The sequence below is a fragment of the Schistocerca serialis genome, chromosome 6 (assembly GCF_023864345.2).
Source record: "Schistocerca serialis cubense isolate TAMUIC-IGC-003099 chromosome 6, iqSchSeri2.2, whole genome shotgun sequence".
Taxonomy (NCBI): Eukaryota; Metazoa; Arthropoda; class Insecta; order Orthoptera; family Acrididae; genus Schistocerca; species Schistocerca serialis.
In genome coordinates this window covers 483407421-483426609 of record NC_064643.1, presented here as the reverse complement: position 1 = coordinate 483426609, position 19189 = coordinate 483407421, and the positions used below count along the sequence as shown (strand labels likewise).

Genomic DNA, 19189 nt, shown 5'->3' with positions numbered 1-19189 from the left:
GTCCTCAATATTGCCGTGCCCGCTTTCATCACATAACCTGCTTGCCCACCGACTAACTGTACTGCGGTCGACAGCAGCATCTCTATACACCTTTTTCAACCTCTTGTGGATGTTTCCCACTGTCACGTTTTCACAGCACAGGAATTCTATGGCAGCACATTGCTTCTGACGAACGTAAAGTGTAGCAGCCATCTTGAAGACATGCTGTGATGGCGCCACTTACGGGAACAGGTTGAACTAAGTTTGAAAATAAGCAGGAAGGATGTATCTACACACTGTAAACCATGCAGAGTGAAAATTGTATTTTTACAGAAATATTGTGCATTTCTTTTGGAGTGACCCTCGTACTATGCCCTCTGCTGAATTCTCATGTCATGACACCAAGTGACTTTTCCACTTTCCTTTTATAAGGAAACCATTGCATGGCAGGCATTTACAGGGTGAAGACGATATTTTTAGCCGAGACATTTCCCAGACAGCCAAACTGTAGGCTCTCTCACCCATTTTTTTGAGGCGGTAAATAAAACAGTGACTATCCCTCTTACATTTGGTTCTTTTCCAATTTAAAATCCCTAACATTTTACATTATGGTTTTAAAATATCACTCCTGTCAGATAACAAATGACATTTTGTACAGCTCACTACTGAAAAATGTTGGTCAGTTACCGTCTGACAATGATATTTTAGACTGAAAACAGATTAACATGAAAAAATAAATGAAGCAGTTACATTACCTATTTAAGTATGTAATTCTCCTGTCAGACAGTGATGTAAGACTGAGTTAATACAAAAAAAGCCTGATGAAAAGGTGGACAAAATCTGACAGCACCATTAGTTCCTGGAATCAACCCTTGTTGTTGTTGTTGTTGTTGTTGTTGGTGGTGGTGGTGGTGGTGGTGGTGGTGGTGGTGGTGGTTAATGAATTTAAGATTGAAGGGAAGGGGATGACAGATCAGATAGACGGTCACCTAAAATGTTGGTCATTTGGATTCACATCTTAACTGAACAACAAAAAACTGAAAAATGAAATGCCAATAATAGAACAGGTTTGATAACCTGAGGAATCAAAAGCTCCAGAGTTGAACATTGATAAGCCAGGAATAACAGAAGATGAGACAATGAGAAAAGGCACATTGGTAAAAGAGATTGTCAGAAGGGTACATACATATTATTCTTGCATGTCAGACAGAAAGTGAAGATAGGAAACTGTATGTAGATGAGTAATAGGTAGTTTTTGAGCTTCGGGCTAGTGCTAGCAGAAGAGCAAATGATGCAGTCTGAGTGTAATATTCTTAACTTTAAATGTGGTTATATCGCACTAAGTGTTACTTTTGCATGTGTGTAGTTATTGTTTCCACCCAGGGATTTGTTTCATAATTAAATGTCATTTGATATAATGATGTAATTGGGAAAGATTTTGTGTTGATGTTACATGATTTGGGATTAAGTCATATTGTCATCATCTAGACAAGTATCTGCTACAGTGCCATTAATCTTGAGTGCTACTATGGTTCCTTCAACAAGGCTATGGCTGGTTTACCCTTCATACTTTTGTCAAGTAGCTGATAAGTCATCTATAATGACTTTCCTTATGCTGAAGGCATTAACCAAAATTTTTTGTGTGTCAAATGATTTCAGCTTTTAAAAATATTGAGATAAGGTTTTTAAAAATATTGAGATAATCAGTATTTTACGTGTTATAAACAGTGTTCTATATAATGGGTTAATTTTCCCAGTAGTAAGCTGTTACAAACACATGAAGTAGTTTACTGCCAGAAAGTAAAATACGAGAAAAATGGAACGTGATGGAACTTTGAGACCACCAAAAATAATATCACCACCAGGAGAAATATTGGGGAGGGGTGAGAGAATAGGGGGAAAGTGGAGGATTGGGAGTAAAGGAAAGAGAGCAGTAAACCCTTTGTGTCTATCATCTATAAACAGATTTGCACAACTGGTGTAAGTGCCATCTTATCAGGGCCAGTTTGTAACATTTTTCTACACAAGGGAAATATCATTTGGCAATCCCTGTCCCGAAAATTAATTGCGTTCCTTAGGGCTTTTGATACGACCTTTAAAAATAAATCTAAAGCTAGCGATTGTGGAAATGGGTTGTTCTTTATTTTAAAATAAGCACTACACAAACATGACTTTGAATCTTACTCAAGTGCTAAATATTAAAAGAAATAAAAATTCATTTTGGTTTTACATAATTCATGAAGCTTTAAAAGCTTTTAGTGAAAGCACAAAGAAGTATGCCTATTGTATTGTATTGTATTCTGATTTCAGGAAAAATGTGTTTTCTATTAAACTGAGTGGAAACAGTGAAAATGTAACACTTTTTTTATTTTAATAATGGCACTTCTTAATTCTGTAATTTACAAATTTTCCCTTTTCATCAGGGAAAGTTAGACAGAAATACAAACCATCATCTTATGTTAAATTGATCTGTTGAACATAAGACTGTTTAACCGTGTACATTGCGTATGAAGAAAATTCAGCTGGAAGTAACTAAATTTTAGAAACTTTGCCATGACAATACACCTGCCTAATATTGTGTAAGGCCCCCATCAGCATGCAGAAGTATCACGACATGACATGCCATGGACTTGACTAATGTCTGAACTAGTGCTGGAGGGAATTGACACCATGAATCCTGCAGGGCTGTCCCTAAATCCGCAAGAGTCCAAGGAGGCGGGACCTCTTCTGAACAGCACATCACAAGGCATCCCTGATTCGCTCAATAATGTTCATGTCTGGAGAGTTTTGTGGCCAGTGGAAGTGTTTAAACTCAGAAGAGTGTTCCTGGAGCCACTTTGTAGCAATTCTGGACATGTGGGGTGTCACACTGTCCTGCTAGAACTGCCCAAGTCCGTTGGAACACACTTTGAATGTGAATGGATGCAGGTGATCAGACAGGATGCTTACGTATGTGTCACCTTTCAGAGTCGTATTTAGATGTATCAGGGGTCCCATATCACTGCAGCTGCACGTGCCCCACACCATTACAGAGCCTCCATCAACTTGAACAATCCCCTGCTGACATGCAGGGTCCATGTATTCATGAGGTTATCTCCATAACCATACACATCCATCTGCTCAATACAATTTGAAAAGAGACTCGTCTGACCAGGCAACATGTCGGTGTTGATGGGCCCAGGTGAAGTGTAGAGCTTTGTGTTGTGCAGTCGTCACGGCTATATGAGTTGACCTTTGGCTCCAAAAGCTTATATCGATGAAGTTTCATTGAATGCTTTGCACGCTGACCATTGTTGATGGCCCAGCATTGAAATCTGCAGCAGTTTGCCGAAGGGTTGCACTTCTATCACGTTGAACAATTCTCTTCAGTCGTCGTTGGTCCTGTTCTTGCAGGATCTTTCTCCGGCTGCAGCAGTGTCGGAGATTTGATGTTTTGCCGGATTCCTGATATTCACGGTACACTTGTGAAATAGTCGTATGGGAAAATCCCACTTCATCGCTACCTCAGAAATACTGTGTCCCATCGCTCATGCGTCGACTATTAACACCACATCCAAACTCACTTAAATCTTGATAACCTGTATTGTAGCAGCAGTAACTGATCTAACAACTGCACCAGACACTTGTAGTCTTATATAGGCATTGCCGACTGGAGAACCGTATTCAGCCCATTTACATATCTCTGTATTTGAATATGCATGCGTATACCAGTTTCTTCGGTGCTTCTATGTAGTTGAAAACTGAAAAAACATTGTCAAAATTTTTGTATAAGCAACTGGGAAGTAAAACAATTATTTAAATAAATATAGATTTTTAATGTGATAAGTTTTCTAATCACTCTACAAAGTACAAATAATTTCTTCTAGCCCGATACAGATAGTTCTAAGATTTGTGATAATGACTTCTTAGTAGTTACGAGAACACTTGTAAGATTTAGAACGAAAAATGAAGGGTGCATGCAGTATGTTGCTGATGCTTGAATTGCTCACCTCGTATTACCTGTCGCATACACTCCACATTTTTCATTATAAGCCTTACAAGTATTTTCGAAGTGATTAAAAATTCACATCACCAATGTTTAGAACTATAAGGTTAGGAGTTTGTAAGGGGATAGGATAAATTACTTTATATTTTTGTTTGATTTCAAATGTATTCTATTAAAGACTTATTTGTACTTGAAAAATTATTTTCTGCTTTCTAATATTGTGAGTAGGAAATTTTCTGGCAGATATCAAAGCACTTGTCACAGAAAGTGTTTTTGGCTGAGTGGACAACTGCCTCATTAGCTACCTGCTGAGCTTAGGCCTCACATTGGCATAGCCTTGCTTCATATTCCTGACTTTTCTCTCTAGCTCTTAATTCAGATTGCCTCAATAAATCTGATCCTAGTTGAGATATATGCACTCCAGTGTTCTCAATCACTCTCATTTGAGCATGATTAAGTGTGTCACTTACAAGGCAAGAAATATGCTCTTCAGCTGTTTAATTTGCTTGGCACATAATTGGCGAGTTAAGAGGACTGTGTGTCCATTGTCTTGATTGACATCACTTGAGCCATTCATTACTTGGCATTTGCGCTTTTGACTTCGTTCTGCTTTTTGGAAACTTCTTTAGCTCACTTTGGCAGACTTACTTGCTTCTGATGACTTCCGAAGCTTCTTTTGTCATTTTTACTTTTCCTTCTCCCAGTGATGCTTATGTTAGTTGGCTTTTACCTTGACTACCATAGAAATTGTCATTAATGCACTGTTCGCTTTTAATATTGTTATTTTAATTTTGCAAACTATTGTGACCGGAATATAACAAAGATTGGGAGTGATTCAAAGAACCAACAGAGGCTGGCCTACTGGACGGGGGCCATCAATAGCTGTTAGCCAAGTGTGAATAGAGGACAACAACAAGGGGAAGATGGAAATGGAAAGTTCAAATGAGTAATCCAAGAGCGACAAGATTGCATAGCGAAACCAGAGACCAAAGTAATGATAATGAGGAATATACGAGAGCGCTGTGAATACACAACTGAAGGCAAAGCCATGACACGACTAGCTTTAACAGTGAGCGCTGATTGGCCTGCAAGGTGGGCATGACTGCAGTGCTGCAAGGCAAGTGCTGCAGAGGTGATACTAGCATTACAAATGTAGCAGTGCCATCTAGGAATGGTCAGAAGTTTCACGCATGCCGCCTGGAATGCATTCTGATACTAAGTGCACAACACGTCAGTTCTACAGAACATCTGAGATATCAGATGTTACCAACACTTTTCATGGCCATCCCCACCCACATGTCTGTGGGTGCTAGGTGGATCAGACAGACAAGAAAGCAACTTACCAAAAATGTGTTAAACGCAAATTTGTGTGTTACAAGAAAGAGAACTATGCTATTCATAAAGTTGTTTGTAATATTTACAATTCTTCGTTACATGTATTAAATTTTTCCTTGGGATAAAAACATTATATTGACATAGCTCTAGTCTTTGATTCAGCAGAATCTTTCAAAATAGAATCTGAATATATTTACTTTCTGTTTTTCCTTTCAGTGTGTAGAGTTGGCAGTCCACACAACAGTTGTTATTGAGAAATCGTTGACCTTAGGTGTTTTGACTTCTGAAGACTTTCACCACTAAATACATATAAATAGGTAAAGTCAAGAGAATTCAGAAGTTTATTGAAGTGTTGGGAAGTATCTCAGTAAAATTGCTTTTTGTAATGTACGATAAACAATGTCGAGGAGAACTTTCAACAAAAAAATGGCCGTGAAGATCAGAATTCCATAGTTTTGTGAATTTTGAGTCCAATCAGATGAGGATTTAATCAATATGTTCACATGTCAAAATATTTGAACTAACTAAAACAGTGTTGAACCGTGAAGTCAGTGGTGGCTTGTAAGCACACATTCACAATTACCTTGTAAATGGCTAGTTTGCGGTCCCATGTTTACTTGAAAATTTTTGCTTTTATTATCGTATACTTTCACCATGTCAGTTTTCATTACTAATTTTGTCACACCCTTATACATTAATGGTTCTGTTAAGTTATTTTTTCCATTTTATGTGCAATATTTCGACAACTGATCCAGCTATCTTCTTCAGGTGCTACGAGTTTTGTTGTTAGGTGTTTTCTGATTGGTCCAGGCTGCAAGTACATGTAATAGAAATCTCACTGCTCTGAAGAAGATGGCTGGGTTGGTCGTCAAAATATTTTGCATGAAATGGAAACAACAACTTGGCAGAACATCTGGAAGTACACCATTAATCTCTTATGCCAAGAAAACTTGAGTGGTCAGCCTGTATACAAATTTTGCTGGTTGGTTGTTACTGGTGTCCCTCTCACCGAGGCACCACAAGCAGTACTTAAGGTGGAACTGGCCCTGTATCTTATGCTAATCTATCTATTAATGGGCTGTCTTGATGAACTTTCTCTAGCCATTCAGGCATCTAAATTTCTCACATGACTCACTTCGATTAGTGATACTTTGGTGATGTCATGTCTCGCCAAGAACACCTTATCCTCATTACCCCTTAACCTTAGCCCTTCCACTGCCCATTTCAATGTTTTATACTATCCTAATTGCTTATTGTTACCTTCTGCTACCTCTTCCCCCTATACTGGATCTTCCACCTTCTTCCTGTGCTTTTCTCCTCAATATGTCCTACTTGTTTCCTACCCTGCCTCATTCTGAATTCGCCAGTCACCTCCATGGAACACACTTTATGAGTTGTCAGCCAACACAGTCCTTGTACCTGTACTGTTTGCTAAGTAGTGAACTTTTAGTAGTTCAGTTTCATGGGAAGTAAAATAAAATAAAACAAAACAATTTTTTTTACTGGTATCAAATGTTCAGAAAAGTGTGGTTTAAAGGATATGATTTTTATGGTTGCCAGTGGAATCTAGTTGATTTTGTCAACATGTTTATTGCAGAATAATTATTGTCTTGGCTAATGTTTGTTAATGTGTTTGTGTGTTTGTTTAATGTTCTTACAAGTTGGCTTCATCAACTGCTCATGCTTATTTGGGTTGCTTCATTAAACTGTGATTTCCAACCCAGTCATCTAAAATTATCCTTTTGCCCTTCCATTTGTCCATTGTTGTCATCAGTTCTCTGATGTTTTCCATCTACCATTATTTCAAACAGCTTATAAGTACTAAAATTTACCCTCCCTGCTTGTATGCTGCTGAATGCACTGTGTGCAAATATTGTGTTACAGGACATGCTGGAGTCCATCAAACATTCCATTGTGCTGCTGCAGATTGCAAAGGTGAGAGAATGGATTGTGATAGGCTATTTCTGGGACTTAAAACACACACACACACACACACACACACACACACACACACACACACACACACACACACACAGAGAGAGAGAGAGAGAGAGAGAGAGAGAGAGAGAGAGAGAGAGAGAGAGAGAGAGAGAGAGACTCACGAAGGTAATTCTGTAACCCTGCTACGCCTTTTGATACAACTCACACATTGTATGCTGTATGTTACCCCTTTAGTTTATTATGATTGGCAACATCTGCCAGCTACGAGACTCACTGAATCACATTGAGCTTAGTGACCAATTACTGGATTGATTTTGGTGAATGTGGAGCACCAGAGATGCGAGCTGATCATTGCCTCCAGTAATATACTAGTGTAAGCTCCATTGATATTTTAATGATAGGCGTTAACTATTGCTGTCGAACATTACAAATGTAAGAGAAAAAAATCTGCAACTTCAAGGTGAGCTTACCGTTTACAAAATGAGTAGCTATTCAGCCTGACAGTTGTTACAGGCAATCTCTGGAGCACTTGCACACCATCATTGTATCAGGTGTGACAAGGCATGTGGTGCTCTGTTAAAGTTGATATTTAATTGATTCATTTCAATTGTAAAGGTACAAAAAGGCAAAACAATGGCCAGTACATATTGCCAGTACTGCCATTAGACAATTTTGAAAGTGAAAAAAATCCTGGCTTTTTGAACTATCAGTTTACAATGCCCTCTTATCGTTCCAAATACAATTCTATATTGTGTTCCTTTAAACAACTGCTTAAGAGCATGGTAAGTTTCCTAAAAATATTTGCTGGGAACACACTAAAGAGAGTGACAGTAAAGTTAGAAACAAATTTGTGGAAGATAACTGTTTGTGTATGTTCACACAACAGAACTCAGATGTAAATAACATTGACATACAGTGTCAGTTGTCACCCTTATACTCTGGCCTTGTTGACACAGCAAGTTACTTGCTAAATTATTGATACAAATGAATATACTCATATCTTAAAAATTCCATCCTCAGGGAGGAAAGAGGTAGGTTGGGGAAGTGTAGGAAGGAGGGGCAGGTAACTCGGATCACAGGACAAAAAGAGACCCATCTGTTCTGAGGACAATATTTCTTGTTCCCCCTCACAAAATTTTTATTATCAGAAACAAAATTTCACTGGCATCAGTGCCATGCTGTGAACTTTCCACTTTGTGTTTATATTTACTTACAGGAACCGCATCTGTCATTTGCACAGCTATGCTAGGAGGCTATAATCTGATATAGAAAGATGACTCATCACTATCTCAGTAGTGTGTGGTATAAGTTGAGACTTTGGTTCTGACAGAAGGCGTGCTATGGTAGTCTGTGCAGTTGCGGTGCTCACTGTATCCAGATGGCTTAGTGGTCAACATATCTCCCTAGTAAGCAGGAGACCTAGGTTGGAATCCTGGTCAGGCACAACTTTTCAACTTGCCCTATTGATATAAATCAATTCCCACTGTTAGCCAGTGTCTTTAATTTCTCTGTGTCTTGACAAATTTCTTTGTCAGTTCCTCCTGCCTAATAGAGATGCAGACAATTGTTACCACCAGTCAGTACCATGGTGTGTTTTTGTACCTGCAGCTGTATGGTTCTGTATATGAAGGAACAGGTCAAGATTTATAGAATAGTATGTACGTATCTTAAAGTGGAGGATTTCTGTTCAGGTGAGGTCATACCACTTGTTCCATGGGCCAAAGGAAAGTCACTCAGTTAGCAGAAAATGTGGTTTTGTTACGTCGAGGGAGAATCACATTTTGCACAGGTAAAAGGCAGTTCTCTGCTGCTCTCCACTTGTCACAAATGTGGCTGAACTGAAAGTGGCACAGATTTGTATTCCCATTCCATTTTCAGGTGTCTTTATATCACAGAAGTAGACCAAAAGAAACTTGAAGTAAATGCTCAGCAAAGTGAACAGCTCTGTACCCTCATGCACTTTTAATTTTTTGTCTAGAATAAGGTGATCAGGATATAGTAGATAATATTTATAATATGATTTACCAAGCCTCTGAGGCACTGCATGGCATTGTGTCCTGTGAAGGTGGAGGAAATGTTTCTTGTCGATTTTTAGTCAGCGGTTTTATCTCTGGAGGTGGTTAACTGCAATCCTTTTACTAGAGAACCTTGCAGCCTTCCAGATTTTACCATTACATATACCTCATCAGTCTATGTTGTGTGACACTCAGCAATGGAATATGTTGTAACATACACATCACTTATTTGAAGGAAACAAAACAGAGTAATGAAATATATTATTAACAAATGCCACAGTGAAAATAGCATAGAACACAGTACTAGAATTCATTTTTATTAGCCGGCCGGAGTAGCCGAGTGGTTCTAGGCGCTACAGTCTGGAACCGCGCGACCGCTACGGTTGCAGGTTCAAATCCTGCCTCGGGTATGGATGTGTGTGATGTTCTTCGGTTAGTTAGGTTTAAGTAGTTCTAAGTTCTAGGGGACTGATGACCTCAGCAGAAGTCCCATAGTGCTCAGAGCCATTTGAACCATTTTTATTACATCTCTTAATAATGACCCAGGAAATGTGTGAGAATGTCAGTTCTGGCCTGTTAGTAAGAACCATCGTGACGTTCACCAGGAATTCAGAAAACTCTTAGAAAGTCCAGAATCAATATGGGGGATAATATGAACAAGTGCATGTCCATTATCTTTAAACAGCTTTAGTACTTTCCACTTCATGTTAGTGATTTATTGTTCTGTAACACAAGCCTAATGTTCTCATGTAAGGACTATGTTCTCTACTTTTCCATTAATTTCTGTTACACAATTAAATGGACATAAAGTACTGTATTGTGGAATTGGAGTTCTGCATGGAAAAGTTCTTCACCTTGGGCATGAAAATCTGCAGTTTGTCATTAACAACTTTCAACTGTTTTCAGTGCTACTGAAAATGTTCATTGTAGTGTGCTGAACTGCAGTTTAGGATTAGTTCAAACATGCAGATTTTTGAAAAATTATTTTGTGTTCATTTGAAGGGATGCTCACTTTTTAAGCACATTCATATTGTCACCGTGACTCTCAAAAGCAGATAGATATACTTTGGCACATCTGTATGTATTCCTAGGTATATATAGTCGTATTAGTGTTGTGTATGATGCTGTTGTTGTACACCTTCTGCATAATGCTTACACTCTGTCATCAATCCCAGAATTATAGTGTTGTCTGCCTCATCACTATTATTAAAAAAGTTTGATATTAGAAAGAACAGAATCATTTGTAAGGTACTGGGTATACTGTGTTTTATTGTATTTATTATTAGAGTTGGCATATTAAGATGAATCAAGAGTTTCCATTGTCCACTGCAGGCTTTGTTTTATTGTTTAGTTTCTCACTTGAATGTGTAAAAAGTGTGTAATTCCAAACAAACAGCTGTAGAGATATCTTATGCAAGTTAATAAAGAGTTACCAGGAAGTGGTAGTATCCTGAACATAGAACACAGAGGAACACTTCTAGCAACAGCATTCTGATTAGTTGCTGAATCATTTCCTGTTACACATTCTGTACATTCTGAATTTTATGACGATGCTGATGCAGGGCAGTGTGCAGTCTTGAGTACATAAGAACAGTGTGAGAAACCATTTCAGTAGAAATTCGTAATAATATAGCTCCTTGAATTTCCTAATGCAAAGCCTGTTATACCATGGGAAAACAGTTCTTTAGTCTGCATCTGCCTCAGTATACTGTGTTCATCAATGTACTGTGCAGCATGTAGTGAAGGGTAAATGGTGTACCAGAGTTACTTTCCTCTCTTCCAATGCCATTTGACCAAGATATGTGGGAATAATAAGGCCTTGTTCTGAAATGAAAAAGTGCAAATGTGGAAAGTAGCTGAAAACTGCAAGTAGAAAAAAACTCTTGGAAGTCTCATAAGATGAACCTTATAAAAGAAGGATAGTAAAAGAGCATCCTGGATTTTCCATTGTTTAATTTATTTCTTATTTTAAAATGGTTGTTAAATAGTAATTAATTAATTATTATTATTATTGTTGTTGTTGTTAAATTTTTTCTTTATATCTGTTCCTGTTTTTTATACCAGGCTATTGCAATTAGTCACAAAGATGACAAGCAAATTATTTGTTTATAATTTAAAAAATGGTTAAGATAACATAAGATAAAAAATATGCATGCTGAAGGCAATTAATGATTCCAGCAGAAGCAGCCGACACCAAAGAAGAGAATAGTGGAGAGAAAATGGTAACTGGTAGGAATAATTTGGAGGCTTAAAAAAACTGCAAGTTCATGGCAGAGTATAATAGAACATATTCTAATATTGTAGTGAAGTACTTAAAAAAAGCTGAAAATTTCTCAAGAATCAAACTACTATCAAATAAACATAGAAAGAGACTACCTTTGGCTTCTGTACACAATCACCACTAAATCTAGTTTTTTCAAAACTTTTCCTCAATATTTTTCCAAGTGGAAAAACTACATATATTGAAGCCTGGTATCTCTTTCAGCCTTTAATTGCATTAACTTGATACTACGTAATAAAGTTAATCAGCAGTTATGACTTTGTTATTTTCAGCTGATACACACTAAAAGTAAAAGTTACCTGATTTTCACTGTTGTCACTGAAATGGGAGTTTACTATGTTTAGTGAGAGAGTATGTCTTCACTCACTTAAAGTGAATATACAGTAAAAATCTTGCTTCCATGTTCAGTGCTTAAGAGGGCTGCTGGCTGTAAAAGGTCTACGTTACTCTTTTTGTACTGAAGTACTTGCTTCTTCATCTACTGCGGCTAATGTGATCTGTAGTCATATGTTGAAGGTCCTGTTAAAGATACCTCATAAACATTGTGGGTAGGGCCATATTGTTGCTATCAGTTTTTAATACTCTATAGTACGGCATAAACTGAAAGAGCCAGAGGTTGTACAGAGTTTCAAGGAGAGCATAAGGGAACAATTCACAGGAATGGGGGAAAGAAATACAGTAGAAGAAGAACGGGTAGCTTTGAGGGATGAAGTAGTGAATGCAGCAGAGAATAAAGTAGGTAAAAAGACGAGGACTGCTAGAAATCCTTGGGTAACAGAAGAAATATTGAACTTAATTGATGAAAGGAGAATGAAGCAGGCAAAAAGGAATACAAACGTCTCAAAAATGAGATCAACAGGAAGTGCATAATGGCTAAGCAGGAATGGCTAGAGGACAAATGTAAGGATGTAGAGGCTTGTCTCACCAGGGGTAAGATAGATACTGCCTACAGGAAAATTAGAGAGACCTTTGGAGAAAAGAGAACCACTTGTATGAATATCAAGAGCTCAGATGGAAACCCAGTTCTAAGCAAAGAAGGGAAAGCAGAAAGGTGGAAGGAGTATATAGAGGGTCTATACAAGGGCGATGTACTTGAAGACAATATTACGGAAATGGAAGAGGATGTAGATGAAGATTAAATGGGAGATATGATACTGCGTGAAGAGTTTGACAAAGCACTGAAAGGCCTGAGTCGAAACAAGGCCCTGGGAGTAGACAACATTCCATTAGAACTACTGACAGCCTTGGGAGAGCCAGTCCTGACAAAACTCTACCATCTGGTGAGCAAGATATATGAGACAGGCGAAATACCCTCAGACTTCAAGAAGAATGTAATAATTCCAATCCCAAAGAAAGCAAGTGTTGACAGATGTCAGAATTACCGAACTATCAGTTTAATAAGTCACGGCTGCAAAATACTAATGCGAATTCTTTACAGACGAATGGAAAAACTAGTAGAAGCTGACCTCGAGGAAGATCAGTTTGGATTCCGTAGAAATATTGGAACACGTGAGGCAATACTGGCCCTACGACTTATCTTAGAAGCTAGATTAAGGAAAGGCAAACCTACGTTTCTAGCATTTGTAGACTTAGAAAAAGCTTTTGACAATGTTGACTGGAATACTCTCTTTCAAATTCTGAAGGTGGCAGGGGTAAAATACAGGGAGCGAAAGGCTATTTACAATTTGTACAGAAACCAGATGGCAGTTAAAAGAGTCGAGGGGCATGAAAGGGAAGCAGCGGTTGGGAAGGGAGTGAGGCAGGGTTGTAGCCTGTTCCCGATGTTATTCACTCTCTATATTGAGCAAGCAGTGAAGGAAACAAAAGAAAAATTTGGAGTAGGTATTAAAATCCATGGAGAAGAAATAAAAACTTTGAGGTTTGCCGATGACATTGTAATTCTGTCAGACAGAGCAAAGGACTTGGAAGAGCAGTTGAATGGAATGGACAGTGTCTTGAAAGGAGGGTATAAGATGAACATCAACAAAAGCAAAACCAGGGTAATGGAATGTAGTCGAATTAAGTCGGGTGATGCTGAGGGAATTAGATTAGGAAATGAGACACTTAAAGTAGTAAAGGAGTTTTGCTATTTTGGGAGCAAAATAACTGATGATGGTTGAAGTAGAGAGGATATAAAATGTAGACTGGCAATGGGAAGGAAAGTGTTTCTGAAGAAGAGAAATTTGTTAACATCGAGTATAGATTTAAGTGTCAGGAAGTCGTTTCTGAAAGTATTTGTATGGAGTGTAGCCATGTATGGAAGTGAAACATGGACTATAAATAGTTTAGACAAGAAGAGAATAGAAGCTTTCGAAATGTGGTGCTACAGAAGAATGCTGAACATTAGATGGGTAGATCACATAAGTAATGAGGAGGTATTGAATAGGATTGGGGAGAAGAGAAATTTGTGGCACAACTTGGCTAGAAGAAGGGATCGGTTGGTAGGACACATTCTGAGGCATCAAGGGATCACCAATTTAGTATTGGAGGGCAGCGTGGAGGGTAAAAATCGTAGAGGGAGACCAAGAGATGAATACACTAAGCAGATTCAGAGGGATGTAGGTTGCAGTAGTTACTGGGAAATGAAGAAGCTTGCACAGGATAGATTAGCATGAAGAGCTGCATCAAACCAGTCTCAGGACTGAAGACCACAACATCAACAGTTCGGCATAGAGACAAAAACAAAAATATTAAGGCAGAAATAAATGTAAATTTTCCGTCGAGACTTGGCTAACCTGAAAATGGATATACATGAATAGCATAATAATTAAAATGGGAAGAAAACTCAGGTGCCTGCTAACATTTACTATTTTTTATTACCTCAAATAAGTAAATTAATAAATTCACACGGAATTCTAATATATAGGTATTGTATGGGGGTAGTGTAAATTTTGTCTGATCAGCATTTTCAAAGACAAATTTCATCTTTTTCATTGTTAAGATTACCTGCAAGACTTAATTGTCTCGTGCAATTCGGAATACTGTATATGATTGCATATGTAAACAGGAAACATGTTTCTGTCATTACATTCCTTGACTATACTCTGTCCATATCTTGTTATTAAGGTGAAAGTTCTTGTCATAATGTTAATCTGCATTATTTTCATCATAGAATATTTAGTATTAGAAAATCAGACATCACATATCAAACAGCAGTTCCATTTTCATGTTCCAGAACACAGCACATCCAGTAAATGGCATTTTCTCACCACCACCAAGTTCGGTCAGCCAATCTACTGCTCCATCAGTTGCTCCTGTAAGCAGTGTGGCAGACGTCGTAAATACAGGTAAGGGTAGCCACTGCAAGTTTACCATTTGTGATCATTTTCTGCTCCACCCACAGTGGTGTAGAGAAGCTAATGGCAGTTGCAGTTATTGCTTATGGAGAGGAAAAAACACCTAAATCTTTCATCATATCCTTCCCATTGCACATTACTTTCTATGCTGTTGTTTCTCTTGAATATTGTGTTAAAATGCCTGACCTCTGCTCAGCACAATCATATTTTATAACATGGTTAGGTAGCCATTGTGTTACTGGAATGTTAACTAAATGTTTTGACTGAAGTCAAGTTACTGACATTTTATTTTGTGGCCTTACTTGTTAAACTTGTGCTGTAGATACAGCTCAATGCATATAACTTAATGTTTTATATGCTGTATTCATGTCACGAATGGCATTACATGGAAGGGGCCACAGGGGCCAGCATTTATTATATGGGCTTGGTGACCCTGGGGTTCCTGAGCTTGGGACAGGTAAGCATTGCCAACACTCTGTTGTCGTAAGCTGTGAGCATGCTTCAGCAGTCACCGTGCTGTGCAACGTGGAACAGTGATCTCAGCTTGACTGCCCAGATCGCTAGGGGAGGAACATTGTGTGTTAAAGGCAACGGGGATGTCGGCTTGATTTCTCATATCATGAGGATTCTAAAAACCTCTAACAAAAACCACTGAGATGCATGGCTGTTGAGTGTAACAATCATTAGCGGGCAACCTCTGGTGAGCCTGCTGCACCTCAGTTGTGTGTGGCGTACGTAGGCAAGCGGGGCTCTGGCCGGGTGGACTCTCATTTCCCTAGCTGCTCGTGGGACCACGGTAGAACCCTTGAAATTTTCTCCTCCTCCTCCTCCTCCTCCTCCTCCTAGTGGAAAGCATGGACCAGTGGTAGGTACTAACACCCAATCAACCAAGAGGAATGATGAAGCCAATCCTCCTGACTCAGGAGCTCCTTCCAAAAGTTTTGTCTGTAGTAATAGAATGCATGCCGGTAATCAGAATGTGTTCTTAATAGTGAAAAGGAAAGAGAGTAGCTTAGAAAGGTTTCACCATTCTACATTCAAAAAGGCTTAGAGGACATTGCTGGCACTTTAAAATCAGTCAACTAGTTGTTTAATCGGAAACTGTTGGTAGAAACTTACAGTTCCCAACAAGTTAAGAATCTCGAGAAAGCTCGGTGTATTGGGGAAAATGCTATCGAAACTGAGGTACACATCGTCTTAAATTACAGCAAAGGTGCTGTGACATACAGAGATCTGGTAAACATTCCCAAGGAGGAATTGAAAGGTGAATGTGCTCCAGAAGGTATAGTCAACCTGCAAAATATCATGAAGAGGCTGGATGGGATTCTTGTAAAACGTGACTACTTTAACTTGATGTTCACTAGCACAAAAGGCAGGTTTGTTCACCTAAGTGTGAGGCCTTACGTCCGCGATCCAATGTGCTGTTTCAAATGCCAGTGCTTTGGTCATAGTACTCCTGGGTGTCGTGGAGAACCCACGTGCACCAACTGTGGTAAGGCTGCTCATGAAGGAGTCACTTGATCATCATCTTTGAGTTTGTGAATTACTGTGGAACTCACACTGTCTCGAGTCGAGACTGTAGCATATATCGTGATGAATGGAAGATACAAGAGCGTAAGACTAAGAAGTACATTTCGTATGGCAACACCAAAAAGATATATAAGGCCATACTGCTGCCCCTAGTTTTTGCTACCTCCTTTGCTTCTTTCCTTAAATAGCCAGAGCAGAAAGCCGATGATGTTACACAAACGGCAGTTGTTAGTGTCAGCACTAGTACCTTCATTTGTCAATACACTTGTGCTGCTGCAGTTATTTCAAAGCCTGTTCCTCCCCCCAGAACATCAGAAAAGGCCATGTTTGCTTATGTTGTGGGAGTCCCTGCCCTTCCAAAAGTTCAGTCTGGCCCACCACCCAGTGCTGCCACAACTACTTCTGCAGTTGCGACTCGAAAGCCTCCTCGGACTAAAAAATCAAAGCCTAAAGCGAACAATCACCACCGACGGAGACGAATCACCCACTGATGGAGACAAGAGGTACATAGTCTGATAGTGTTGACATTGTCATCTGTGATGTCTCTCCCGACTCTTCTTCAGAGGTGATGGACCTTGCTGTCAGACTGGGTAATCATCTCGCCCCAAGACTGAGCCTGGGCCCCCATCCATTGTGGGCTCCCCTCCCTGACAGAAAGTCTGACTGAAACTCCTAGCACAGGAATGTCCCCTGAGCTTGTGGTTGCAGAAAGCCCTTTTTAAAGCATCTGATGGCAGTATACTACAGGGCTGTATGTTCCATTGCAAGGATGACCTGATTGGGGAAAGGGCGAAGGAGGGGTCACTGTGTTTTTCAATAATGCACAGTGCTCCTCTGCTTTCCCCATGGCTATTGACCTGCAAGCAGTTGCAGTTGAAATTCATGTGTGTCGGAGGATAACTATTTTCTCGCTGTATTTACAACCACAAAATGAAACACTCTGAGGCTCTCACAGATCTCATGGAACAACTCCCCCAACCGTTTCTCACACTGGGAGACTTCAGTGCCCATCGTGCCATGTGGGGCTTGACTTCTACTTGCACTTGGGGGGGGGGGGGGGGTCAGGCTTTGGAGAGCTTCATGACAGCTCATGAGCTGTGCTTTCTCAACACAGGTACACCCACACATTTCTGTACTGCTACTGGGTCATTCTCAGACATCGGCCTCCCTTTCTGCTCTTCAGATCTCGCAGACTGTGTTCATTGGGAAGTCTTTGATGACCTCCATTCCAGCGACAACTTTCCACTCCACATTCTGCTACTGGATGGAGCATTACCTAAACAGAAGCCACCAAAATGGATGGTCAGCAGGGCTAACTGGGTGGTGCTCAGCCAGCTGACTGTGTTTGAACACCACAACAGTGTCCATGCATGGATGGATCCATTACACAAATGATCCATCATGCCACTGACTTATCCATCCCAAAGTCATAAGGTCATTTTAGGCAACCTGTACTTTGGTGGACTGATGAGTGTCACTCAACAGTCTAGGACAGGTGTGTGGCTCTTTGGCAATTCAGGCCTTTTGTGTCAAGGGAGCCAAGGTTTGACAACTAATTAAGAAGAGAAAGAAAAGGTCATTGCAAGCATTCCTGCACTCCATCAACCATTCCACTTATTCTAGAAAAGTATGGGAAGCCATCAGGAAGTTTTCCAGTAAACACAGTTATTTACCAATAGCAGCAGTGCTCAAATAGGAGTATCCCCAAACTACACCCAGAGACATCACTTAATGATGACAGAGCATTTTGCACAGCCTACTGCCAATGCTAGTGCCAGGATCTGGCTTTTTGCCGCTACTACGTGACTGTAGAGACGGTTAAGTGGACTTCAGATCCAACGGATCTGAGTCTTACAACTAGATTGGCACCATCTGAGGCTCATGATACTGCATCCGGTCAGGAAGAAATTTGGTACTACATGCTTTGAGATTTTGCCTACAGTGTGAAAGGAAATCCTCCTTGAATGTCGAAGAGGTACACGCCTGTCCCGAATTGGTGAGTGGCATTCAGTGGTCCACCACTTTAATTTGAACATTACTTAAAATAGAGGGCAGATCTGTTGGCAAATCTTCTGCTGCCCTCTGGCTGGAAAACAACACACAGTATAATAAAACATGGCACTCAGTGATCTGTAGACAACAAGCACAAGAAGTTGGGGGGTCCTCTCATCAGAGCAAGAAGCTGTGTGTCTTAGGGCTGTGCCCTACGCAAAGATGAATGAAGAGGACCTCATTCTGTCAGTGTTGCAAAAAAAAAAAAGAAAAAAAAAGTACACCATGGTTATGTTGTCGGCTTTGCTAGACTGTAGACAGAGTTTATTGTCTGCAACTTCCAACCACTCTTCTTCCCATCGGTGCAAGACTCTGTATATCAACAGTGAGGTGGTAGTGTGCAGAGGGATGGCTCACTGAAATAACTGAGGATCACAGTGCACGTGCTTGACTGCTACATTCGCCTTTTCATTCCCTGCAATACCCTTGTACCCTGGTACTCAGCAGAAAGACACCTACTTCCCCAGCCATTAGAGCTGGCGGAGGTTGGATATTCTGGACGACTTCATATTCTGGGTACAAGCATTGTAAAGAGTGAAGGGCACTCAGAGAATCAGACAAAACCAGAAATTTAGTACTCGAAGAATGTCTTTTCTATTCCAATTCCCGGAAGATTGTATATAATTGTGTTTCAAAGACAGTAAAATCATGAGGCAGTTGGACCTTGAGGACACAATCAGGGAAAACAACAGAGTGACCTGTGGAATCCCCCTGCTTCAACCCATCCGTAATGACAGCTGTAGAGTTGTGATGCTCAGTTAAAAGGTTCTTAAAT

At 39.7% G+C, this 19189-nt stretch overlaps 1 protein-coding gene across 5 annotated transcripts in view; it reads left to right on the top strand.

Annotated features, from left to right (window-relative positions):
- LOC126485117 (oxysterol-binding protein-related protein 9) overlaps positions 1 to 19189 on the top strand; it is a 520094-nt gene that overhangs the window by 240811 nt on the left and 260094 nt on the right. For 3 of the 5 annotated variants that reach the window (XM_050108748.1, XM_050108749.1, XM_050108745.1), the window contains 2 exons: positions 7184 to 7234; positions 14712 to 14823. In XM_050108748.1, the coding sequence (XP_049964705.1) occupies positions 7184 to 7234; positions 14712 to 14823 (163 nt within the window). The remainder of the gene's footprint in view (positions 1 to 7183; positions 7235 to 14711; positions 14824 to 19189) is intronic. The other 2 variants (XM_050108747.1, XM_050108750.1) reach the window with 1 other exon arrangement.